The following is a 22537-nucleotide window of genomic DNA, read 5'->3' on the forward strand; positions in this document are numbered from 1 at the left end:
AAAGCTGGATTTTATCCCAAATCCTGTGAATTTCACACAGGATCAGATTCTCACTGCATTCAGGTTGGTTGCCAGAGGGAAGGCACAGAACGGCCCTCACTGTGTGCAGACTCACCGGGGCTCCCTCTCCCAGGTACAGGGAAGCTTTTCTACAGAAAATCATACACTGGGATTTCCTTGAGTTGCCTCTGGCTTCCACAGAACATAAATACCACCCCCCCCAGCTTGGGGGGAACATGTCAGTCACAGAAACTGCACAGGAACTCCCAAGAAAGCCCTGGGAGCATTTCAGGGTTTTGGAAATTGTAACTCTTACCTGGTTCCTCTGATCTGTTTTCTCTGGTGGTTCCCAAATGTCTGGGTATGGGCGGATGAAGTGTGACTCGGTGTTTAGCTATGGGATACCTGGGATCCCTTGTAAATGAGGGATGCACAAGCTGATTTCCAGGTAGAAGCTAATCCTGCATTTCCAGTACCTGCAGCCTGGAGCTAAAGGATCACTCAATCCTCCCCAGGCCTCTGACACCAGGCAAGGGAAGGCTCATCATGGAAATCGGACATGGGTTATTGAGGAGGAAAGCCTAGAAAACTTGTTTTTATTTTGTCATCAGAGGGGCATAATTCCATAGGGAGTAAAGCTGGAAGAGGATCCCTGTTCTGCCAGATGAGTGACCTTTGATCAGCCACCCTTCCAACACTGTAACTGCCCTGTGTCCTCCCTTCTGTGTCTGCGTTCCCAGGATAGATCATGGTTGTTATCCTCACAGTAAATACAGTACTGCATACTGGGTAGAAATTAAAATGAGCAAATTCCATGTGTTTTATGTCATTTGGCATCCTGCACAGCCCCCCTTCAGTTCGTCAGAAATTCCAAAACCCAGAGCAAGGTCACATCTGGTAGCAATTTTGCTCTGCCAGATGAGGCGTAATCCCATAAAACCAAACTCATTTTCTCCAGTGCCACTTGAAGCCGAGGTCTCCTGCTCCTTTTCCATCAGACCTGCTGCTCATCCTGAGAGCTCTGTGGAATGATTCAGGCTGGGATACTTTTCACACATTATAAACTGCAAGGTTTGGAACACAGCTTCATGTCCAGCACACGAGGCAGGACAAGCAGGGCACAGCCCTGGAGTCTGTGGCTCCGTTCCATTTCCTCTTCCAGCAGCATGTCCCTGGAGGATGCTGTTCCTTGGTGTTGGGTGTCTGTGCATCCCCTCATTCTCTGAGTAATCTGGCACCTGCAGGATCCATACAGAGCTACGAGTTCTTTTATGTGCTTTTAAAATAGCTCTAAAGTTCTGAGTCTTGGGTAATTCACAAGACACACATCAGATGGACTAACAAAGTAATGGAGCAACCATCAACCTTTGCACATTGTAGTAACTGAAAATAATTCCCAGAAACATGGAATTTTAATAGGAGCAAGTATTTTTATGTTTGGTCATGTTGCTGTTGTCCCATATTTTGCTGAAATTGGTTATTTTGGTATCTCATTGCCTAAATTACTCTTTCAAAGCCCTCTGTGGAGCTTGGAGAGCATCTCAAACCAGAGTGCACCAATGAGGTGGTGTCAGTCACAGAGGGGAGGGGAGTGACATGATGATGTATTATAAGGTGTTATTAAATCCAATTAACAAACTTAGTTAAAATAAAACTGTTCTTTCAAGGTTTCCTGGGTTTTATGCAAGGATCTCTAAAAAAAAAAATCAAACCAACAGGTCAGAATTTCACAGTCAGTATTGCTACTCTTAACTTAGTGTCAGTGATGGGGGAGCACTGGGTAGGAACCACCTTACCTGCTATGATTTTTATGAACCAGTTGAACCTTTTTGTTCACAGGCCAAGTATCCTGACATCGTGACTGTTCCGGAAGGACTGCTGGGAGATTTTATAATTCTGAGGAACCCCAAAGTTTCTGGGTAAGCCAATAAATGCATTTCTGTATTTACACGGGTGAGGGATTGCACAGGTAGGGCAGCAGCCTCGTGCTGCAACTCCGAGTTCCTTTTGTGGCAGGAGGTGTAGAGATCCCAGTCCCCTCCCAGCAAAGCCCAGTTCCTTGGTGTCTTGCCATTAAAGAACAGAAAGAAAGGGCATTTACTGTGCAATGGAAGCAAAGCAACTGTGGCTATACTTTTCCCTTGTTTTAGAAGGAAATCAGTTAGATGAAGGAATTATTACCTACCAGGTACATGGTATTTGTTTGGGCTCCCTGTGAGAGATGTTCCAGTACATTTGGGATTTTCAGCAGGGGAAAAAAATCCTTACAGTTAAATGTAAGATGGTGTAACTATCACTGTCAGGAATTCTGTAAGGGCCATGAAAAGTAACTATTTTGTGAAGGGATCAGATCATTCCCTTCTCCTGTTACACCTAGCTTTAACATGCTTTAATTTATACAGAGACAACTGGAAATAAAGCACAGCTTCCTTCATTATATTTGTATGTGGAACTAGCAAACAAACCCTAATACATGATGCTGCTTCATTCAGCCAAACCTGTCCTTTAAAAGTAAATGCTTTAACTTCGTGCAGGAAGGAATTGTTCTTAGACTATCCCAGATAGGGAAGAACTTGCTTTATTTTACAGTTTCTCCTCTGGTGCCAGGTGCCAATTCCATTCCACTCACTCCCTCTCACCTACAGTCATGAAACACAAGAATTTAAAAGTCATTTCAGTGGCTTGGTGGAAAACAGACTGCCATAGAAATTTGTTTGCAAAATCCCAGAACACGCTGTGCACAAATTCCCAAAGGATTTGTAAAAATGAAGTGGCAAAAGGCTGAAAAATCACATTTGAAGGAAACTTGTACAGCCATGATGGATTAAACACCACTGAGAAAGGGACCTTCCTCCTCACAGTGACTCACTGTGCAGACCAGATTTGGATTAGGGAAGCCTTACCTCCAGTAAGGGATTTGAGGGCTGGAGGGAACAAAGATGCAGCAAAGCAGGCAGGGAGTTGTAATGCAGCAGCTCTGGTGTGGATGTTGTTCTGGACTCACCTCCTGCCTCACAGTTCCCTTGGGATGGTGCAGTGATCTTGTTCCACTGTGAAAGCTGGGCATCATGACTGGCCTTGCACAACCACCACCACTATTCCTGAAGAAGTAAATGTTTTAAGATTTTTTTTTTTTTATTAAAAGCAAACAACATAAAGGAGGGTGGCCTGTATTCCAAACCCAGCACATCACCATTTATGCAAACACCTCTGAAACAAGGTTCCTGTTGTCAGCACCTGATCCTGAGTGTAGATGTTACATGAGGGGTAGGGCCAGGGGACACTCGGTGCTCTCCTTTGCTTTCCTCTCACTTTTACTGCACTGCAAATCTGGATGTACCCAGAACCTTTCCTTGTCAATGGATCACTGGTTTTCCTTGGATTAATGTGTTCCTGAATCTAGAGATGGTCCATTGCATTACGTGAGGTGAGTTTTGTTGCAGAGCACGAGGCTGAGCCTTACAGACAGCACTGGTTAACCTGAGCTGCCTTTCCTGTGCACCCGGTACAGGTTTGAATTGATGATTGTCTGGAAGATCCATCTCGATGAAGAAGGGACCACTACACCTGTCCTGGACCTGCTGACCAAAGTACCTGAGCAAGGTAACCTCAGTCACTCCAGGGCCTGTTCCTGAGCTGCCAGGCCCTGGTTTTGGCCAGCATCTCTCACTCCCATGGAACTCCAGCTACCAGAGCCCAAACAGACAAACCCACTTCACCTCCTGTGTAATTTCCAAGGGCTTACAAACCCTGTCTGCCTGCAGCTGTCCTGCTTTACCCACCTGCTGTCAGCACTGCTGCAACTCTTGGAAAATAACCTGCACTGCTCTGTTTTTCCTGCAGTCCTGGAGCAGAGGATGACGAGTGTGGAGAGCATCCCCGGCAGCTTCCGGAGCGCAGTGCGGCTCTTCGGGATCGAGGCAGCCATCGAGAACCTGATCAAAGTGCTGGGCTCAGAAGAATGAATGCCAGCATTACTTACACCAGGTAGCAATTTCAAAAGTAGTTTTAATTAAGATATTGTGTTACACAGTCTATAATTTTATTGAATATAAACATTAAGTTATTTTCCATTTAGAAACCATACTCATAAAACATGCTATCTGTACAATTATGGCACGTTATATATAAATTGTCATGACATGAAAATAAATACAGCCATTTAAATACAAAAATGCCAAATAAAATAGTTACATGTACAGAGTGATTTCATTATAAATTTATCTTTCTGAATCATTAATGTACCAGAGTGGTTTATCTTCTTAACATTTTCTAGATACCTGGAAATTGTTAAAAGATCATGCACTGTCAAAATCAAGTCCATAAAAATCCATTTCATTTCACAGCTCTGTAAAAGTACAGTGATTTTAAAATGACAAGAGAACAGTAAGAGACTCCTAGAACAAAGAGTTAAACAGCTTTCTCATTAAATTAGGGTGGAAGAAGACAATTTGAAGACTTCAAAGACATACAATGCTAAAAAACCCAAAGGTAACTGTATGAAGTAACTTTGTTCTACAATGTGAGTGTTGAGACAGCGTTAACCTAACCAAGAGAGGCCCATGACACCCCTGGGAACCCCAGGAGTCACCTCCTGCCCACTGCAGCACTTCTTTTGCGTTTCTGACTTCCAGGAGGAAATTCTGGTAACACATTACCAAAACATCACATTTCACACATTCATCCCTGAAGAAACAGATCAGATCAGAGTGATGTCTTGCCTCACCCTTCACTTCCATCAGATGTGCCATGAGCCCATCTGGGAACTCTCCGTGCTTCCAAGAGTTCCTGCTCTGCACTAGCACTGTGACTGGAAGTCAGGTACTTCTCAGGTAGGGAGTAACAGTTCCTGGAACCAAGAGCCCAAACCCACCAACTCTGGGCTCTCATGTGAGAGGAAGAGCCCTCCTTTCCAAGGCCAGAGCTGCTGAGCCCCCAGCAGAACAACTGCCCGCTCTATGCAGCAATGGGGAAATAGGTGGAGAACCCAAGAACTAAAGCAACAGTCTGTTTATAATCCCATAAATATAATACTCCACTATTTGATGACTGAAATAGTCTCCCACTGTTCTGGTAGGTCAGGAAAAAACAACAGACCAGAGCCTGGTTTCTGCCAGACTCAACAGCTGAGCAACACCAGAGATTAGGTTTTGATGACTGGCAACACTATCTTGTTAGATAAAGTAGGCTCATTTCAAGTTTGGAATCCAGTACACAGGCAAAACTCATTCTGACTTACCCACTGGCATGGAACTGGCGTAGCTGGTTTTGTGTAACCTATAGTTCAGTTCATCTTTAGCTCCCTCCTCCTTGCCTGAAAACAAAACTGTTTGCTCAGCACTGATACTGCTGTTTGCAATGAAATGTGTGTGAAGTTACAGCATAAAAACCTGGAAACTTCACAGCTGTGCAGGGTCCTTCCTTCCTCCTCTTTCTAACAGCTGGAGGGTTTCTGGATTTGTAAGTAGCTCCTTCTCCCTCCAGGTTTTTTTTGGGAAGAAGGGGTTACTCTCACATCTCAGGCCCTGTCCCAGAAGGGCTCCTGGCACTGGATACCAGCACTGCCAGCTCAGGTCTCTGGCACTGGGGCAGTGATGTCTCTGTGTTTCACATTTCTTCCTTGAGTTGTCTGGGGATCCTGTTTTTGAATTTCAGGTAAAGTGGAACAACTAAAAGGTTACATGGAGATCCCAATATAAATCTGTTTTTAGGAGTTAAACTACATGACCCTGAACACCATTACTGGTAAGCACATGCTGTATCCAGGTTATAGCTGTTCACTGGGTCAGGAGGAGCATCTCTGCACCATTCAGGGGGTCTAATCCCTGAGGGAAAAGGAGATGCAGATTTTATCCTCATACCCTCAGGTTTGAACATACCCTTCAGTTCCTACTCAGGATCTTCCCCAAGATTTACTGCAGCACCTTCCCAGCCTTCAGCTGCACAGAGCACTGCTCATATGCAGCACTGACACATGCTCACCCTGGCATGAGACTGACCCACTGCAGCTGCAAGGAAGAAAATGGGATTCTATCACCTTTTTTCTGTCACTTAAAGCAAAGGAGCCTGAAAGCAGCTGCTCATGCTACACAGTGTGTGGGGCACCAATGTAATAGTGCCAAACTTTGACACTATCCAAAAGACCTGAAATGATCTGTAAAACTCAGAACATACTCTTCTCATAGCTCAATTTAAATTAGGCAAGAGCAAGCTGTGGTTTCACCTGCAATAGCAGCATATAATGTATAGACAATAAAAACCAGCATGGCAGGTGAGTTGAGCCCAGCTATCATATAAAATTTAAGGCTGCTTACCTTAACCCTTTGCACTTTGTTTCAGAAGCTTTAGGTAGATGGAAGGTGATCACACAACTTCTGGAGGCAGCCTGGTGTTCCTAGTCCATGCATTAGTACTTAAGTGTTCTGCAGTGCCCAGGCCATTCCACAGCTCAGCCACTGCACTGTTGTATTTTCAGTGGATTAACTGAAGTGTTGTATCAGCTTTTGCCAGAGCATTCCCTCCTTCAGTAGGGATGAGGGAAACTCAAAGCACAGGCTCCAAGGAAATTCTCTTGTTAGTAATTAGGCTTTCTATGTTAGTGCAATACTTTTAATTCTGTGCTCTTTCAATTCTAAGGAAATAGACTTTTCATATTAATTTGATCTGTCCTCTAGTTCCAAGGTATGGCACATTACCTGTTCTGTCACATTAAATACATTCATTAAGGTTATCTAGCAAATGTGTGGCCTAGTGCTATCCCAGGTCTCTGAGAAGGCATTACCCATTAGACATCATTTCATAAAGCAAAAAACATTCACAGCTGAAAAATGCACTGAACACAATAAAAAAGAAAAAAAAAAAAATCACCATAACGGTATTCCAATAATCTTTCACTTTCTCATGTGTTTGAATAAAAATAACCTTAAGGGAATGGTTACACTTTATGGAGAACTAATGTGCAGTCTTCATTCTCCTTGAAGAGGCTGGACATAACTGGGTCCTCTTTGGCCTGTACATTCTTCAGGTAATAGTTGACTATTTCACCATCGAGTTTGTACTGGTGGGGGATGCTTTCATAGGGCTTCAGGTCCAGGTCCAGCACAGAAACAGAGAAGGTGAATCTGGATTTGGATGTCAGTACCACAGGTCTGTGCTCAGAGCTGGAAAATAAAACCACATTGCACATCTGAGTCACTGAAACCAGTACTTTTGATTTATGTGTCTCTGTACAGAAGTGACTCTAATGTTTATCTTAGAACTTTTGTGGGAGCCCAAGAAAATAGACTGCAGCTAATGTAGCACTTAGGAAACTATAGCTCCAGCTTAACCAGTCCTGATGGGACCTTGCTGGCACCTCTTCCAGTTATTTTCCTTTCAGCTTCCACACAGCTGAAGTCAAATATTACTCTCACTTACTGTATTTAGTAAATCTAAGCTGTTTCTAGGTGGTGCATACAAAGCAACAGCCGTATTAACCAGCAAAAGCAGAGAAGTGACTGCAGCTCCTACTTAGGTTCACGGTAATAAAACATTTAGTATGGGAACTGCTGTCCAAGCATGCTGAGGGATGGAGGAGGGAGGAGTTCTGAAGTCAGCCTTTGCACAAGTCATGTCCATCACTAACACTTCACTTGAGAACTGCAGGACAAATGCAGAAAACAGCATTCTCTAAAAATAAAAGGGCTCTGGTGAAGCAAAGTCCCCTGCAGAAGAACAGATTAGCACTGCTGACACAAGCCAAAAGGGATAATACAGCAGCAAAGCCTCCTGCCTGACAGCCAAAGCTGTCACCTCTTGATTATTGCCTTGGTTTTATTCTAACTAGGCCATTAAAGACAACTCAGCTTGAAAAATCTCTCCTATGAGAACACCAAGGCAGAAAAATTGTACCTAGTTAAAACCATCCAGAGCTACTATGAACAGTCAATTCCAATTTTAATAAAGGAATAAATATAAAACTTTGATCCTTTCGATCAACTTAAAACTCTTCAGGAAGTGACACTGATCATAAAAAATGTCTTGTATCACAACTGTACTAAAATGCTCACAGCCAAATATTTGGACACACCACCCCCCACATACGGCACACTTCAAGTGATTGAATTGCCTGAACAGTACAAACATCTCCAGTTCCTAAACAACTGGAGCCATTCCAAAGCAGGTACAGGCAGCTCTTACCATTCATCTTGCAGGCAGGGGGAAAGGGCAATCATGATGGAGCAGTCTTTAGCAGTCATTGCTATTCTGTACTGCTGCACCTGTACAACAGAAAATAACACACGTTTTCTCTTAGGTTGGTGTTTACCTGAGTAAAGCATCCTGTTCCTTACAAAGGCAGCACTGCACTCCCTGTATGGATATGTTGGCACTTGAAGAGCTGGACATTCTCTCTGTAACAGAAGGTTGGCAGGAGCAGGTGCTTTTGCAGCATCCTGTATAAGAATCGCATTTATTTCCTACAGATTATGTTCCTAAAGGCCAAACAGCACCAGTTCCTGCAAGTGCTTCCTCAGTCTAGAAGGCAAATAAACAGCTTTATTTTTCTCTCTGGAACTGGTGCTACAGGCTTGTTTTTAATTGCTTCTGCTAGAAAGATGCACCCTGGCACAATGAAGAGCTTTAACTTTACAGACCCTGACAAGCCAGCAGTGCTGCCTCCATCCATTATCCAGCCCTTTCAGAGAGACAGAGGTTAATTAACACCGACTGACCAAAGACCCCTCGAGAAGTTCAGAGGTACCTTTGTTAATGCAAACGCCACTGTCCCATCATCTTCCAGGGAAAGGTCCAGCAGCTTCTCGTAAAACACTTCATTGTAAGGTCCATCTATCTGTAATGTACTTCTAAATAAATATTAAAAGAAGATTTACAGACAGCCAAAATGATGTACTGGTCTTCAGTGTGATCTTTCCTCAGCAGCCCAGACACCCAGATTAAAACAACCCAACAATAACACTGATGAACATGTCCAAGTATTAACCCACTGCCAACCAACACCACAACAGTCCTTGTTAAATCACTCAAGATTTGCTGCTGCTTAGGATCTGGGTTGTGTGGGGTTTTATAAACATGACTCATTCTTAATCCGTTGCCACCTGTGTATCACTATAAGGATAATGGGGTTTTGCAAAAAAATGGGTAAGTTTCAAAATTTGTAGCAGTCTGCAGGAGCTCCAGAAGCCTTGCTGAAAATACATATATAAAAAATATAATATTCATCTAAAAGAGATATCAATATATTACATATTATTTTGTACAGACAAAGTATAAACTGGGGGCATAAGCATATCTGACAGGGCCCTGCTCCACACCATGTGCTAACAGGGAGTGTCCTGGCCTTCCTTCCCCCTTTGAACAGCTGAGCCCCTGCTGCAAAGCTGAACCCTCACAGGGGGGTTTGTCCACACAAACCCCCCACAGATCAAAGAACACATTTTCCAGTGCTCTGTTTCCTGTGTAAGTGCATAGGCAGAAGCAACTCCTGAGTGAAGCCAGAGTGCCCTCATGTGAGCACAGGAGGGGAACAGCACCCCAGTGAAGGCTGCTTGGAGCAATTATTATTACACTAATAAACCTTATTTGAGGAAAAAAACACAGCAGCTTGCAATCATCATTGCAAAACATCATTATCCCAGCTCTGCAGGAACTGGGGGACAGGAGAACCCACCCATTTCACTGTACCTTTCTGCAAATGCACAACTGCCACTACTAAAAAAGAACATTTTTCTCTCTTAGCTTGTTGTGAACTTCCCATAATCATTACTTAAAAATTCAGGCCAAAGTGGCCAACATCAGCTGGAAGTTCAGTTAGAAATTCAGACTATGCAGTGCCCCAAAGAAAGGTTGTACAACATAACAGAGCATGTGCACAGAGGCAATCCTCCCTGCAGTCCTGCTTACTCAGGACTGGGAAGAAAAGCCATCAAGTCTTACCTCTCTTCAGGAAATTCCTCCAAGTACTGTTCAACTCTACTGTACAAAGGATAGAGTCCTTCAATATCCAGCATGTCAAGCATCTGAGCCTGAAGGGTTTTATAAAGGAGACAACCCCTCGGTAAACCAGAGCTTTCCAATTTATGTTTACCTAGAAGAAAATGCATTTTAAAATAAGGCAGACACAAGTCTTAGCTTCAATTTGCCATTACATGTGCTTGTTTAAAAGTCCAAAAAATACTTTTAGTCCAGTCACAGGGAGGGAGAAGCCTTAAAGCATTCAGTTTCCAAACACTAAAGTGCAAGGTGCACATTTAAACAGCTCATCTTGGACTGCAGAATAAAACAGCTGGTATTCAACTCTACAAACTACCTAAAAAAACAAACACCAAAACACACCCACATCCACTGTAATCTACTCATTTTGAGTCCACAAGAGAAATTTCTCAGCTGAGTTTGAAGCCACCACAAATTCACTTTGAACAGTATCAACTGCTGACAGAAAGTGATTTAGCATTTCAGCTCTTTTTTATACAATATCAAGAGGTCGTATTTGCTGTAATTTCTCTAAGATAGCACTTTCTCCAACACTTCAACAACCCGTGGACAAATGAAAAAGGTCTTCCTCAAAAGCAGAGTAAGAAATGGGCTCTTTGTGTAATCAGGATAACTGGCAGCATCTTGAAGAACTAGAGCTTTACAGAACTTATGCACTGAGGCATTAGCATCATTTACAGTTTTCCAGCTCTCACTTCCCATTCCTTTTCCCTCAGACCTCTCTTTACCAGGAGAAGAGCAGCTGAAGAAAAGAACAAGAGCTGTGCCCTGGTGAGGGCTGACAGGAGGAGCAGGGAAAGACAAAGTACAGGAGTTGTAACAAACCAACCAAAGCAGCCCAACTTCATCACATACAACATAAAGATTCCCCACTCATTTGGAATACCTATCAGCCAGTTACCAGCTCAAACTGGCATTTTCTTCCATTCTTCCTCTACCACCTCCTGAATTTATTTTTACCCCTGTCATCAGAAACAGTGCTCTAAGTGCTTACTACAACATCACATTCTATTAAGAACAATTCCCCGGCAGCTACGCAGCTCAGAACTCGTTTTTTAAATGCCATTAGAATTCCCCTGTTTCCATTCTCATATTAATAAACTAGAGACAGAGTTGAATTGTTACATCAGACAAGGCTCTGAGAAACCTGGTCTGGTGGAAAGCATCCCTGCCTATGGCAGGGGGCTGGACGAGGTGGCCTGTGAAGGTCCCTTCCAACCCACACCATTCTGGAATTCCATGAACACTTAATTATGGACAGTTTTTACAAAATTATCCCTTACCATTTCTTACTAGCTCCTTATTAAAAGCACTTGCTTCACAGTAGCTTCTCCCTTGTGAAATGGGAACTGTCTTCATGTCGCCTGCCCTGCAGGTGTCAGTGCTACTTAGTAGCGCCATGGTTATCACATGGATTAATTCCTTAACAATTGTCCTTGTGCAGTGGGGGCCACTGACCAGCCCATTGGAAGGGAAAAAGAAAGGTTTTAAGTGACGAGCAAGTTCGTTCCAGTCAGAGACACAGTCCTGGTCATCCTTACAGCCATAAATTAGTTCCCCATTCTGCAACAAGGAGAAAAAGAAGTCTTTAGGCATGGCAGGAAGTCAAGTTACTCATTCTGAGCTACTCAAAGTTTAATATTTTAAGCACAGAAAAGTGTTATTAGCTTAACAATCTGCATGCAGACACACAGCATTTCCAGTCTCTTATGGATTTGCCCTCCTAAGTCTAATCAGAACCTACAAGTAACAACCTCTGAATGAAAACCAAATCCACCATTTAAATCAAGTGCTACTTTCCCAACTTAATGAACTGTAAGGAATCAGAACAATACAGGTGTGAGCGACACTTGGCACATTTTCCTATCAGTGAAAAAGCACTGTATGAAACACCCTTCTTTTACCAGCCCGGACTGGCAAAGGGAAGGCTGTGCAAGGGGACAGAAAAGGTGTGATACTTACCTGTACTAGTACAAAAATAGGGCAGTTCATAGAAGTAATTCAAATAATTGATTAAATATTGGAAAGAAATTAAAAGAATCTTGTTTCCTAGAATTAATTTGAAAATCTCCACAAATCATCAGTTACTGCTTCATACTTTTCCTACGTGAATGCCATGAAATGCCACTTTCTCCTTCCTCGGTGAGGCCTGCTGTGCCTTGGGCCTGCGTCAGTGCTCTAACAGGAATTTAAAACAAAGTATTTGCAGCAACATGCCAAGTTCTCCATTTTCTTCTTCCCGAAGCAGCGCAAAGTTTTAAAACTTTCGTCACCTTAAGAGTCCTTTTCTATTAATTGTTCCTCAGCAATTCTTTCCCACTAATTCATTCCCCAGGGAATGGTCACAGCGCCAAGGCTGCCAGAGGTTCAGGAGCATTTGGAAAATGCTCTCAGCCACAGCATGGGATTGTTGAGGTGTCCTGTGCAGGGCCAGGAGTTGGACTTTGATGATCCCCATGGGTCCCTACTAACTCAGGATATTTTGAGTCTGTGAATTCTGGGAAATTAAATTCCAGGTTAGGACAGAGAAATAATAACTATAAGCTTGCCCATTTCCTTCTCTTGATGGAATCCAACAGTGATGGTGCTGATTAGGTAGGTTTGAAGGAAGATCTTGACTGTTCAGATGCTGAAGTCAAATTGTTTAAAAGCCAAGGCAAAAAAAAAGCAAGCAGAGATTTAACTGTTTACCTTAAATATTTTCAAGTTGTTCTGTGCCTCCTGTAATAAGCTCTTCAAAGCAAAGTGCATTCTTTGTTTGTTTCTAGGGAAAACAAAATAAAGCCAAGAATGTTTTATGACAGCCTTTGGATGTTCACACCTGGTGTGAGCACATGCACGGAGCACATCACTCACGCTGAGGTCACGGCACAGGCAAAGTGAACTTCAGATCTGAGTAAACTAAACAGCTCTTGGGTGCAATGTTATGCTGCAAAAGGCAGCTCTGATTGCTGAGATAGGTGTAAAGGGGGAGATGGCACCAGATATAATCACTGTAAAGGTCAGACAAGCCAGCATTGATTATCCGTAATGATCAGTGAAAGGCAAAGCAATCCAAGCAAGAATATAACACAGATTTTTTTTTTTTAATCCTTACCCTGAGAAAAGATCCAATGGGCAATATTTACTTGGTCGCTTCCATTTTCCGTTGGCTACCTGTGGAAAACCCAGAGCACTGCTGTTACCCACTCTACCTGGAATAGCTGCTCTCTCATTTTAACAGCCAGGTGTGTGGCACTGACATCCTGCCTTCAAAGGTCAGGACATTTAAACCCCTTTGGTCACAGAATTCATGGCCACCACGGGTGTTCTTGGTCATTTTTAACTTGAGTCACTCAAACTGCATTCACTAGGGAGAAAGATCACATTAAATCCCAGGGAGTCACAGTCACACCATTCCAGAGTCACAGCAGACACGAGTCCATGACCTCCGTGCCTGTTACATGCTGTTTGTTTTAAGTCACAGAATGCACTTGGTGAGCTAATCTGGGAAGGAAGTTCCACACCAGAGTTTACCCAATCACAGTGTTCATAGTCCCCAAAGGCTGATATTGTATTTGTTTGCTTTCAGCTTCCCACAGAACTTGTTCCATCTCCCACTAAACAAATTCACACCCAGAGACTCAGCTGTGTATCCTCCTACCAGCTTTAGTCATATTGGAGATTTGAGCAAGTTTCAACAGGAAAGCAAGCCTGAAACAGCATATAAAGCACAGTACAGCCAAAGGAAAGCAGGGTGACTTAATAATTACCTTTAGATGCTGATGCATACAGTAACGACACACCTTGTGCTTTATCTCCTGTGAAACATGGCTGGAAAAAGGAATGAAGCCACACTTTGGCTAAAACAAACAAACAAAAGAAGATCGTAAGTATAAATGCCTCTCTCTATAGAAATAAAAAGGTACACAATATGCAAATCCTTCCAGTCAAAGGAAAAATTTTAAGAATAATTTAAAAATTCTAGCCCTTAAAAGCTGTATTACTCTCAATTATTTTAAAAGATAAAGACACATGTGGCCTACAGAAAAGCATAGTAACACCTAGGAATTTCACAAGTTTCATAAGATCGGGAATTGGAAGAAGGAGGGAGCTGTTTCCTGCTATGGATCACAGTGAAAGCAGTGAGCTCTGCCTTCCCCCACTGCTGCATTCCTTGAAAACTGCTGGGGCCAGTGTATAGTAAAAAATGCAAACAAGCCCTGAGGCTTGTGTCCCCCTGCACACCTTGATCTCGATGCAGAGGATGGGCCGGTGCTCGGCGAAGCGGAAGGTCTGCAGCCGCGTGAGGTTGGGAAGGCACATCGCGTAACCGCTCAGCGTGTCCATGTCCTTGTCACAGCGACACTCTGGACAGCAGGGGAGAAACAACACGAACAGGGAAATTAGCTCTGGGGATGTTTGTTCACTCTGGAGCCATCTCGTTCGCCAGGTGGGGCGTGGGAACAAGCATGGAAGGACAGGACACACAGTTTATCAGCTTTAGCCAATTATGCACTTGCACAAATTTGCCCTCCCCATTATCAGGTTCCTCAGAACTGTCCCAGAGACATGGAGTGTCCCAAGAGCTGCTGTTAATGGCCACCTCCCAGCTCATCCTAAGAAAGGTGAGGCCTGCAACAGCAAGAAAATGGATTGGCCAACAACAGGTAAAGTGACTCATTACGTATTTATTCAAATATGTGATCTCCTGCATGACCTACCATCCCTCAGCTGAGTCAAGTGGATCTGAAAAATGGCAGGAATATCATAAACTTAAGAGGCATTATTATAAAATCCTTTGAATAACTTCTCTCCATGTGCATCCTTTGGGACACAGAAAGGTCTGTGAGATTGTAGTTCAAAGTTAACAAAAGCACACACTCCCAGATTTTCAAGTACCTGCATTATTAAACAGACACGCAGAACACACGTTTCTATTACAGTTTCCACTGCTAAGAAAAATGCCCACGCTGAAAAATATATTGGAAAAGAAGAAATAAATCTCAGAAACCAAAGCCTCAGGCACCAGCCTGCCATGCCATACTGCTTCACCAGGATGAGCAAGAAGCCTTCTGTCTCCAACAAAATGTTGAGGTTTGTTTTCTTTTTCTAAATTTAAGCAAAAGTACATTCTTCACACCTTCACAGCTGAAAGCCACTTGCCAAATCAGAAAGACACAAATCTGAAGTATTAGAGAAGCTCCCTTGCATGTTACACAGGCTTATGTGAAGGGCAACATTGAAAGAAATTCTTTCCCTGAGGTTTAAAAAAAAGTTCCTGTTAAAAATGGACAGTGAGATTCACTGTTCTGAAGCACCTGGACACTTCCTCACAACCACATTTCAATCCCCAGCAGCTGTGGACACACAAAGTTTAACTTTGAGAAATAAAACTAAATTCTGTCATTCACTTCCACCAGAGTATTGTTCATTTCTAACTTTTATTAAACACTGTGAACTTTCCTCACTGGGTCCTGGCACTGTGGAACTGCTTCTCAAACAAGTGAGGAGAAATCAACAATGGAGTGTCCTGTGCTCACTATATGTAAATTAATTCTTTTTTTTTCCTGGATCAAAAGCATCAAAGCACTTCACTACAGTACTTTGATTCAGCACCACATTTATCTTCAAGGAGTTTTGCTAAAGCAGGAGTTTCTGGCCATTCTCAAGAACATTTGGGAACATAAGACAAACCATGAGGGCCCATCTGTCTGCCCATTTTAGAGCTATCACATACTACTTTTAATTCTAAAACACAACCCTTTTTATCCACAACAAATTTTCAACTTATCATTGTCTAAATATTAAAAAAAGTTTCCTTATATTCTGAAGCATGAAGCTTTTTTTTACTTTAGAACAAAGGAAAATGCTTTACAGCTTGAGGAAGCCCCTTTTTAATGCCATCCCTGGCACTTACCTGGCCTCTCTGGCTGGATTTTCAAACAGAGCTGTCTCACAAAGTCTAGAGGCAGTTGAATAATTTCCTATTGGGGGGGAAAAAAAATTAATTAATACCCAGGTTTGGGAGTCTGGAAATGGAACAGCAAAGTTCAGTGGGTTACACAAAATACACTGAACTATGCAGTCAGCAGCTTCTGCCTCTGATTGACTGTGAACACTTGTACCTCCGATCACATGCAACACCTGTTCCTCTATAAAATCCAAGGACTCATTTAAATAAATGCATGACAAAGAGCATTTTCAGTGCAAGTTTAATGTGTGTGAAGGAACCTGCGTCACTGTGTCCTTTCCACAAATTAAAAAATCCCGTGTCTCACATCCCACCCTTCCAAGCAGAATTGTGTAACTCAAGTTCCAGGTGAAGCTGTAACTTTTTCAATCATCTGTTCAGTGAAAAAGATCTGGCTGCCCTGAAGAACAGAGCAAGGGAAAAGGTGACCTCTGACTGCACAGAAACCTCAACAATTTATATGAACCAGGTTTCTCCTCTTGTTTTGCAGTTAGTCTAAAAATCTCTCACACACCCTCCCTCTTGCCCTATATGTAGGGCAAAAAAATGACCCCACTTTTCATCAGCAGCTTGAAACAGCCAAACCACTGAGTACAATCCAATCACCTCATCAGCACAGAGCAGGATCCCTTGTTCACATCCAAATGTTTCTTGTGTGTGTGTGTATCTTGCAAACCCTGTTAGTTCCTTTTACTTGGTAGTCAGTGTTCCTCCAAACAGTGTTTAAAATGCAGAAGCCATTTATTTTAAAAACAAAACATTTACCCCATGGTGAACGTCGTTCTCCCCAAAGAACTGCTTCATCACATGCTTTCCAAAGTCTACAATGTTTTGCAAATGGTGTAGTATTTCCTCTGGAGTCTGGAAGACACAAATGTAGGAACTGATCTCTGAAATAATGATAAACAACACTCCAGAATACACACACACATCCTGGTCAGTGATTTAGCAAATAGCTTAATTGTTGAGCTTGGCAGGTGAGTGCACACTGAAGTCAAACAGACACATCAAACGTGCTGAATTTGTTTTCCTACTGCTGCTTCAGGGACTGGGACAAACAGAAAAATGGTCAGAAAAGATGATGATTCTTAGATTTCAGGGGGAAAAGGAGAGAGAAAGTGACAAAGGTGGAAGAGGGGGAGATTGCTTAAGACCTACTCTGACCATTATTCTTAAAACAGCTCAAGGAAGTCCAGCAGTCCAAAGAGGTGCCCAAGAAGGCTCCCTGCCAACAGCTGCAGTGCAGAAAAGGCTTGGAGTGTTACAAAATACATCATGGAGTTTGGGAAGAGAATGGCTGCAAAGACTGAGCCATATTAAAAACCTTGGCATGAACAGGTACAGAACTTGCCATCTGTCCCAAATCCTGCCCCAGACAGTGAAAAATCTTACTCTGATGTGATATTCTGTAATTTCGTAAGGAAACACCAAGTTCTTCTACAAGACAAACATGCCAAAAGCTAGAAAGGAAGCTCCCTGAGTACTGGAAGCAGGACAGGGACAACTGCACAGCCAGACTTGGACAGATTCCTGCTCATTGAGGAGGGAGCAAAGGAGCTTTACAGCAATATTATCCTACTCCCTGCACTCCAGCACACTCTGGTTCTCTGCAAGGTATTTTATTGTAAGAACAGACAACCTCAAAGCTACTCTGTCCTTATGTAACACATACACAAAAAACCCACTTAAAACCTCACAATAAGATTAAGTGGAGGAAAAGAAAGTGCAACACTTGGGTACACGTTAGAAAATCAGAGGGGAAAAACAAGAGCAGGAGAAAATATAAACAGAGCAGAGTAGGAGGAAATAAAATACTAGAGGACAACACTCAGACACCACCAAAGCCTAGAGAAAGGAGGAAAGACCACATCCAACACAAATCACAAATAACAACACAACCCCTTCTTTAACTTACACAAATTCTGAATGGTGAGAAGGAACATTACATAATCTCGTCAGTAACAGAAATCTCAGCTAATTCTCATTTACAGATGGTCCTGACCTGGTTTGCTGATGTACACAGCAGCCACAGGTTTGTGTTTTGTTTGGTTGGGGTTTTTTAACATATACACATACTCACATATCGAGAAATAAGCATTTCATAAAAATCTACTGCTGCCACTTTTACCACATGGAAAGACTCACCAGTTAAAAAGATCAATACAACCATAAAATTATAAATCAAGTTTAAAACATCTCTTACGAGCAAGTATATTTGATATACCTAAATGAAACAAAAAGCAACTAACAGGCGACTTGAACATCACCTTTTAACATAAAAAACTACTAAGATGAAAAGCTTTTGAAGGACCCATCACTACTGCCAGCTCATTCACCAAAACTCAAATAGGCTTTATACAATAAAATTATTTTTAATTCTTTAACGAAGAAGATAATATACTAAAATAGCAATATGCAATTAAAAGCACTCCATGAGTGCTGACACTTGACTTTCTACTCAAGCAATGCAAGCCCTGCAGTCACATAATCGAGTATTTTTCAATCATAGCAATAAGGTTACAATTCACAATAACACCACATTTTTAACTACTGGATTATCTAATCCCAAATTCATAATTAAACAGATAATTAAAGATACAAAGCAGCATCCAGACTTCTTTACCTTTCCCAAAGGAGTTAAGCAGAAGAGACTGAGACCTATTTGTTAATATCTGAATTTCAGTGTGTGTATTACTAGAAAATATTTTGCTTGAACTGCTTCCTTCAGCATTGTTTACCTTGGATGACCTGGGATGTCATGCACAGATACAGAACACTTCAGAGCCTAACTCATTTTACTCAAGTCAGGAATACAGATTACCCTTAAAAACAACCATTTTCCCTGTCATTGTTGCTACGTGCAAGTTCATCCCAAAACTGATTCTCTGGGATTTGTTTACTAATCTGATGATTAAATATTTAAGTCTTCTGTTCTGCTCCAAGAAGAAATGGTCCTTTGAAAAAAAAAAAAAAAATCAATCACCAGAATAAGTAAATATATTCAAATTACAAAACCTTCTATTTAGAGGGAATAGTGTATCACAAAGTCCACACACTCCCAATGCAAGGCACATGCAGAAAGTGCTCCTCAAAATGCAACACTGGAACTTGTATGACCAGCCTCAATGCTGTGGTGGGTAAGTGAAAAGTCACTTCCTGGCTTCCTTTGTGACTTTCTCATACTTTGTCAATTCTTTAAAAACAATTACTACGCAACAATCTCTTTGAACTTAAAATAAAAACAAAAATTAAAAAAAGGAAAAAGGGCAGGCAGTTAGTTAGTGTTCTGTTTTCTTAAATAAACTGCAACAGACTGACATTTTACTTAAAGCTGTGGTCTAGTCCTCTCCTGCTATAGTAAAAATTGAGATAAGCACTGTTTCCTTTCTTGTGATGCACTGGACTCTTCACTGTTCTTGTTAGCACTAAACATTATTATCTTGGGCTACACTACAGAAGCATAAGATACATTTTTGAAATCCTGCCAATATAAGCAGCTGAAAAATCAACTTGAATCATACTTTAGTTTTACCAGACCTTTTTTCAAGTTAAATAGCAGCAGAAAGACCATGAAATAACTCATACATACGCTGTGTTCACTAGTTTTGCCTTCCTCTACTTTAGCAACTTCTCCCTTGTCCCTTGTTAAACTGAATGCTTCTCATATTCATCTTTCTGATTTAAAGCAACAAAATGCCCTTTCTAGATGTTTACTTTACATTCATCCTTGTTTCTTTTTTCCTAAAATTAAGCACACACACTAGTTCTCAATAGAGCCACAATGCTTTTTGTATTTCCCTCATCAGAACAACCTGCCACTGTGCCTCACAAAGCCGTGGTTCAGGAGCTGCTGTAACTCAAGCCATTCCCTGTATCTCTCAGGTAACACACTGTAAAGACTCCTCTCAAGGTTGAGGAAACAAAAGAATTTGAACCTTGTGCTCTCTTTTTTTTTTTTTTTTTTCCCTTGGAACACTGTGTTTATGCTCCACCTTTGGTTTTTGATCATTTTTTATCCTTGTTAAAAGAAATCTAAAGTAACTCACTTCAGCTCCTTCTCCAGCAGAAAAACTTTATTGTACCATTGAAGAAACTGGGAGATTGTGTCCTGCCATGTTGTTTTTGTAACAGACAGGACACTAAAATCACTCACTGACAAAGGATATTCTGTGAACATTTCATGTGTTTGTTCAGATTCCATGGTTTTTTAGCTACTGAACAGGTGGCCAACAGCAGACCTTGACCATGACCACCAGTCTTGTGCTGCTCCTGTTCTGTCCCACCTGGCTACAGCCTATAAAACTCCTTTCTTCCTCGGCATCCCTGTGCTTCCATACGTGGATATGGCACATTAACACTGTGCCACAGCTGCCCTTACAGGAAGCTCTACCCTCTAACACATAGCAGTCTCACACCCCACCCCACACAGAGCTCTTGGTATCAGCTCTCATCATCCCAGTTACATAAGACAAACTCAAATTTCCTCCTGTTGCCAAACCCCCTGAGACACAGGCACATTTCAAAACATCCCCTTATTCTTACACTTGCCAGTCACAGCTCTTTCACAGGTTTCTTGTTTCTCCTCACACTGGCTATTAGTTTACCCAAGTGCTTTCAGCAACAGGACGTGTTTAAACTTACCTTATTCTGGTTGGGGGGGGACTTCAGAAACCGCAGCACCACACAGCGCTGGAGAAAAATATGAAAGAATAGGGTTTCATTAGCATTTATGAACAGCACAATTGTCTGAATCCCCAATCTACCTCTCTGAGAAATTAAGGAAAAAAAAAAAAAAACGAAAAGCACATTTGAGATGGTTATTTCACTCAACTTGAAATCAAATATGCCAGCTGAAATCAAACACAGCAATGTCTGCTGCCAGCTCTGCCATCAGTTTAGTGAGGCGGCCACTCTGCATTTGCAGTCACCAAGTGCACCAGGGAAATGCTCCCTTAGCTTACAGCACTGCTCTGAAACCTCAGAAGGCACATACAGAACCAAAAACACCACCACCCTGGCATTTGTGCACCAAAGGTCCCCAAAAGGAAAAAGAGAAACAAGGCCCACTCCACTTACAGTATCAGCACAGCATTACAAATTATTAAGGAGACTCTTACCAATTACCTGCAGCAGCTACAGCTGTACTTAACACTAAACTAAACCCTGCTAGTTATAAACTTCTGCAGAGTAAACACACAGGAACAAATATAGCAGGTTTCCAAATATTTTACATTAAAACCATAGAAAAACTCACTAATTTTTGTGATTTTTACAATTTTTTGTCAGTTTTGTAACAATTCAAAAACCTTGAGACTTTACACGTTAAAATCAAAGTCTGACACGGTGTTAAGGAACCTGCAGCTTTACAAGGCAACACCCAGTCCTGCCTCTGGTCTGCCTTAATATCTGATCCTCAAGATATTCATTCCCAATGATGTAGGTCAGCCCATTTGGGCACAATGGGGATACAAACAACTGGGCACCCCAGAAGGTAGACACAAACAGCTTCATCTTCTCTTAGCCAGTCTGTCTCCATTTGGGCCTTTCCAAGACACACCAAAAAGGATTACATTCCATTTAAAGCACTACCACAGTCTCACAAAAACAGTGCAGACAAAATGTCCCAGCTGCACTTCAGGTTTATAGAATCCAAGCTTTTTCCCTACCAAATTACTTCCCATTAAAAAACCTCCCATAGCATGACAGCATCAAATCTATTCCATATTTCAGAGCTGGAAACTGTCTCTGCACAGGCTGAGGGAGAGAGCTGCAGATATCTTTAATTACTAACATGGAGAGAAAGAGGAAACAAGCAAAACTGATGACAGTGTGCCATCCAAAACACTAACAAAACTAGGTCCAGGTTCAGACATTGCCACTGAAACCCAGACACAGCCCCTTCCAGATCTAAAAAGTCTCACGCCACCATAAATCTCTCATGGTTCACCCACATCTGGAAAACACTCACATAAAAGTGATTTGACTCATCCTGCAAGATGAGTGTCCCAACAGCAAACGAGATACCACCAGAGTGGTAATTAGAGTCACCTGGATTTGACAAGATTCCTGATGACAGTTCCTCTCTCTTTCTCTCATTATGCCCTACATATGGGTAACAGAGCCCAGGCCTGATGAGCCTGTAGCTGTGTGGGCAGTGTGTTATTCTTAGTGTTTCAACCATTTGGATCTCCCGCTTTAATTATTCATAAGCAAGTGGATCAGTGATGGAGTGATCTGATTATCACTTCTAATCCCTTCAGAAATATGATTCTGTAATCTTTCAAGGCTGGTGTAGATATCTTTTAATCAGTTCTCAGCCAAGATTCCAACCAGTGCTCTGGAAAACCTGATCTGCTCTCACAGGACTCAGGACAGTATTTGTTCATCGCCAAATAATTTCTGATTTGGCAAAATGACCAAAATTATACATGGCAAAATAAGAACATGTTGCTGGTCTAAAGATGTCAAAAGGAAACAGCACTGTTCAAACAAAACTTCACAGATGCACTTAAACCAGCCAGCCCACACTACACTTTAGTAAGACTATTAGATGATTAGAGGAAATAAAAACAAAAACACCAGCAAACAGACAAA

At 42.0% G+C, this 22537-nt stretch overlaps 2 protein-coding genes across 3 annotated transcripts in view; one reads left to right on the top strand and one right to left on the bottom strand.

The window, feature by feature from the left end:
- CENPP (centromere protein P) overlaps positions 1 to 4459 on the top strand; it is a 113044-nt gene extending 108585 nt beyond the window's left edge. Inside the window, exons 7-9 of the mRNA XM_008636049.2 lie at positions 1840 to 1919; positions 3512 to 3603; positions 3844 to 4459. Of these exons, the coding sequence (XP_008634271.1) occupies positions 1840 to 1919; positions 3512 to 3603; positions 3844 to 3965 (294 nt within the window). The 3' untranslated portion in view covers positions 3966 to 4459. The remainder of the gene's footprint in view (positions 1 to 1839; positions 1920 to 3511; positions 3604 to 3843) is intronic.
- A 1172-nt stretch (positions 4460 to 5631) lies between these two features.
- IPPK (inositol-pentakisphosphate 2-kinase) lies at positions 5632 to 20632 on the bottom strand. Of its 2 annotated transcripts, XM_017737297.1 has the most exons (13): positions 20585 to 20630; positions 16709 to 16804; positions 15890 to 15956; positions 14218 to 14339; positions 13743 to 13832; positions 13088 to 13146; positions 12682 to 12754; positions 11274 to 11553; positions 9934 to 10084; positions 8741 to 8843; positions 8179 to 8258; positions 5969 to 7160; positions 5632 to 5924 (listed from the first exon to the last, which is right to left on the bottom strand). In XM_017737297.1, exons 2-12 carry the CDS (start codon positions 16745 to 16747, stop codon positions 6935 to 6937), a joined length of 1290 nt encoding a protein of 429 aa, XP_017592786.1. In that variant the 5' UTR covers positions 16748 to 16804; positions 20585 to 20630; the 3' UTR covers positions 5632 to 5924; positions 5969 to 6934. The 2 variants fall into 2 exon arrangements, with proteins under 2 accessions (XP_017592786.1, XP_017592787.1); XM_017737298.1 differs by having other exon boundaries at positions 5632 to 7160; positions 20585 to 20632.
- Positions 20633 to 22537: the final 1905 nt, after the last annotated feature.

The sequence above is a fragment of the Corvus brachyrhynchos genome, unplaced genomic scaffold (genome assembly GCF_000691975.1).
Source record: "Corvus brachyrhynchos isolate BGI_N302 unplaced genomic scaffold, ASM69197v1 scaffold266, whole genome shotgun sequence".
NCBI classification, from domain to species: Eukaryota; Metazoa; Chordata; class Aves; order Passeriformes; family Corvidae; genus Corvus; species Corvus brachyrhynchos.

Coding starts and splice junctions, on each gene's coding strand:
- IPPK (XM_017737298.1), bottom strand. CDS start 16,747: ATGAAGCAGTTCTTTGGGGAGAACGACGTTCACCATGGG. Junction 13,833..14,217: donor TCCTCTGCATCGAGATCAAG/GTGTGCAGGGGG, acceptor TGTTTGTTTTAG/CCAAAGTGTGGCTTCATTCC. Junction 8,259..8,740: donor TGGCGTTTGCATTAACAAAG/GTACCTCTGAAC, acceptor TCTGTTGTACAG/GTGCAGCAGTACAGAATAGC.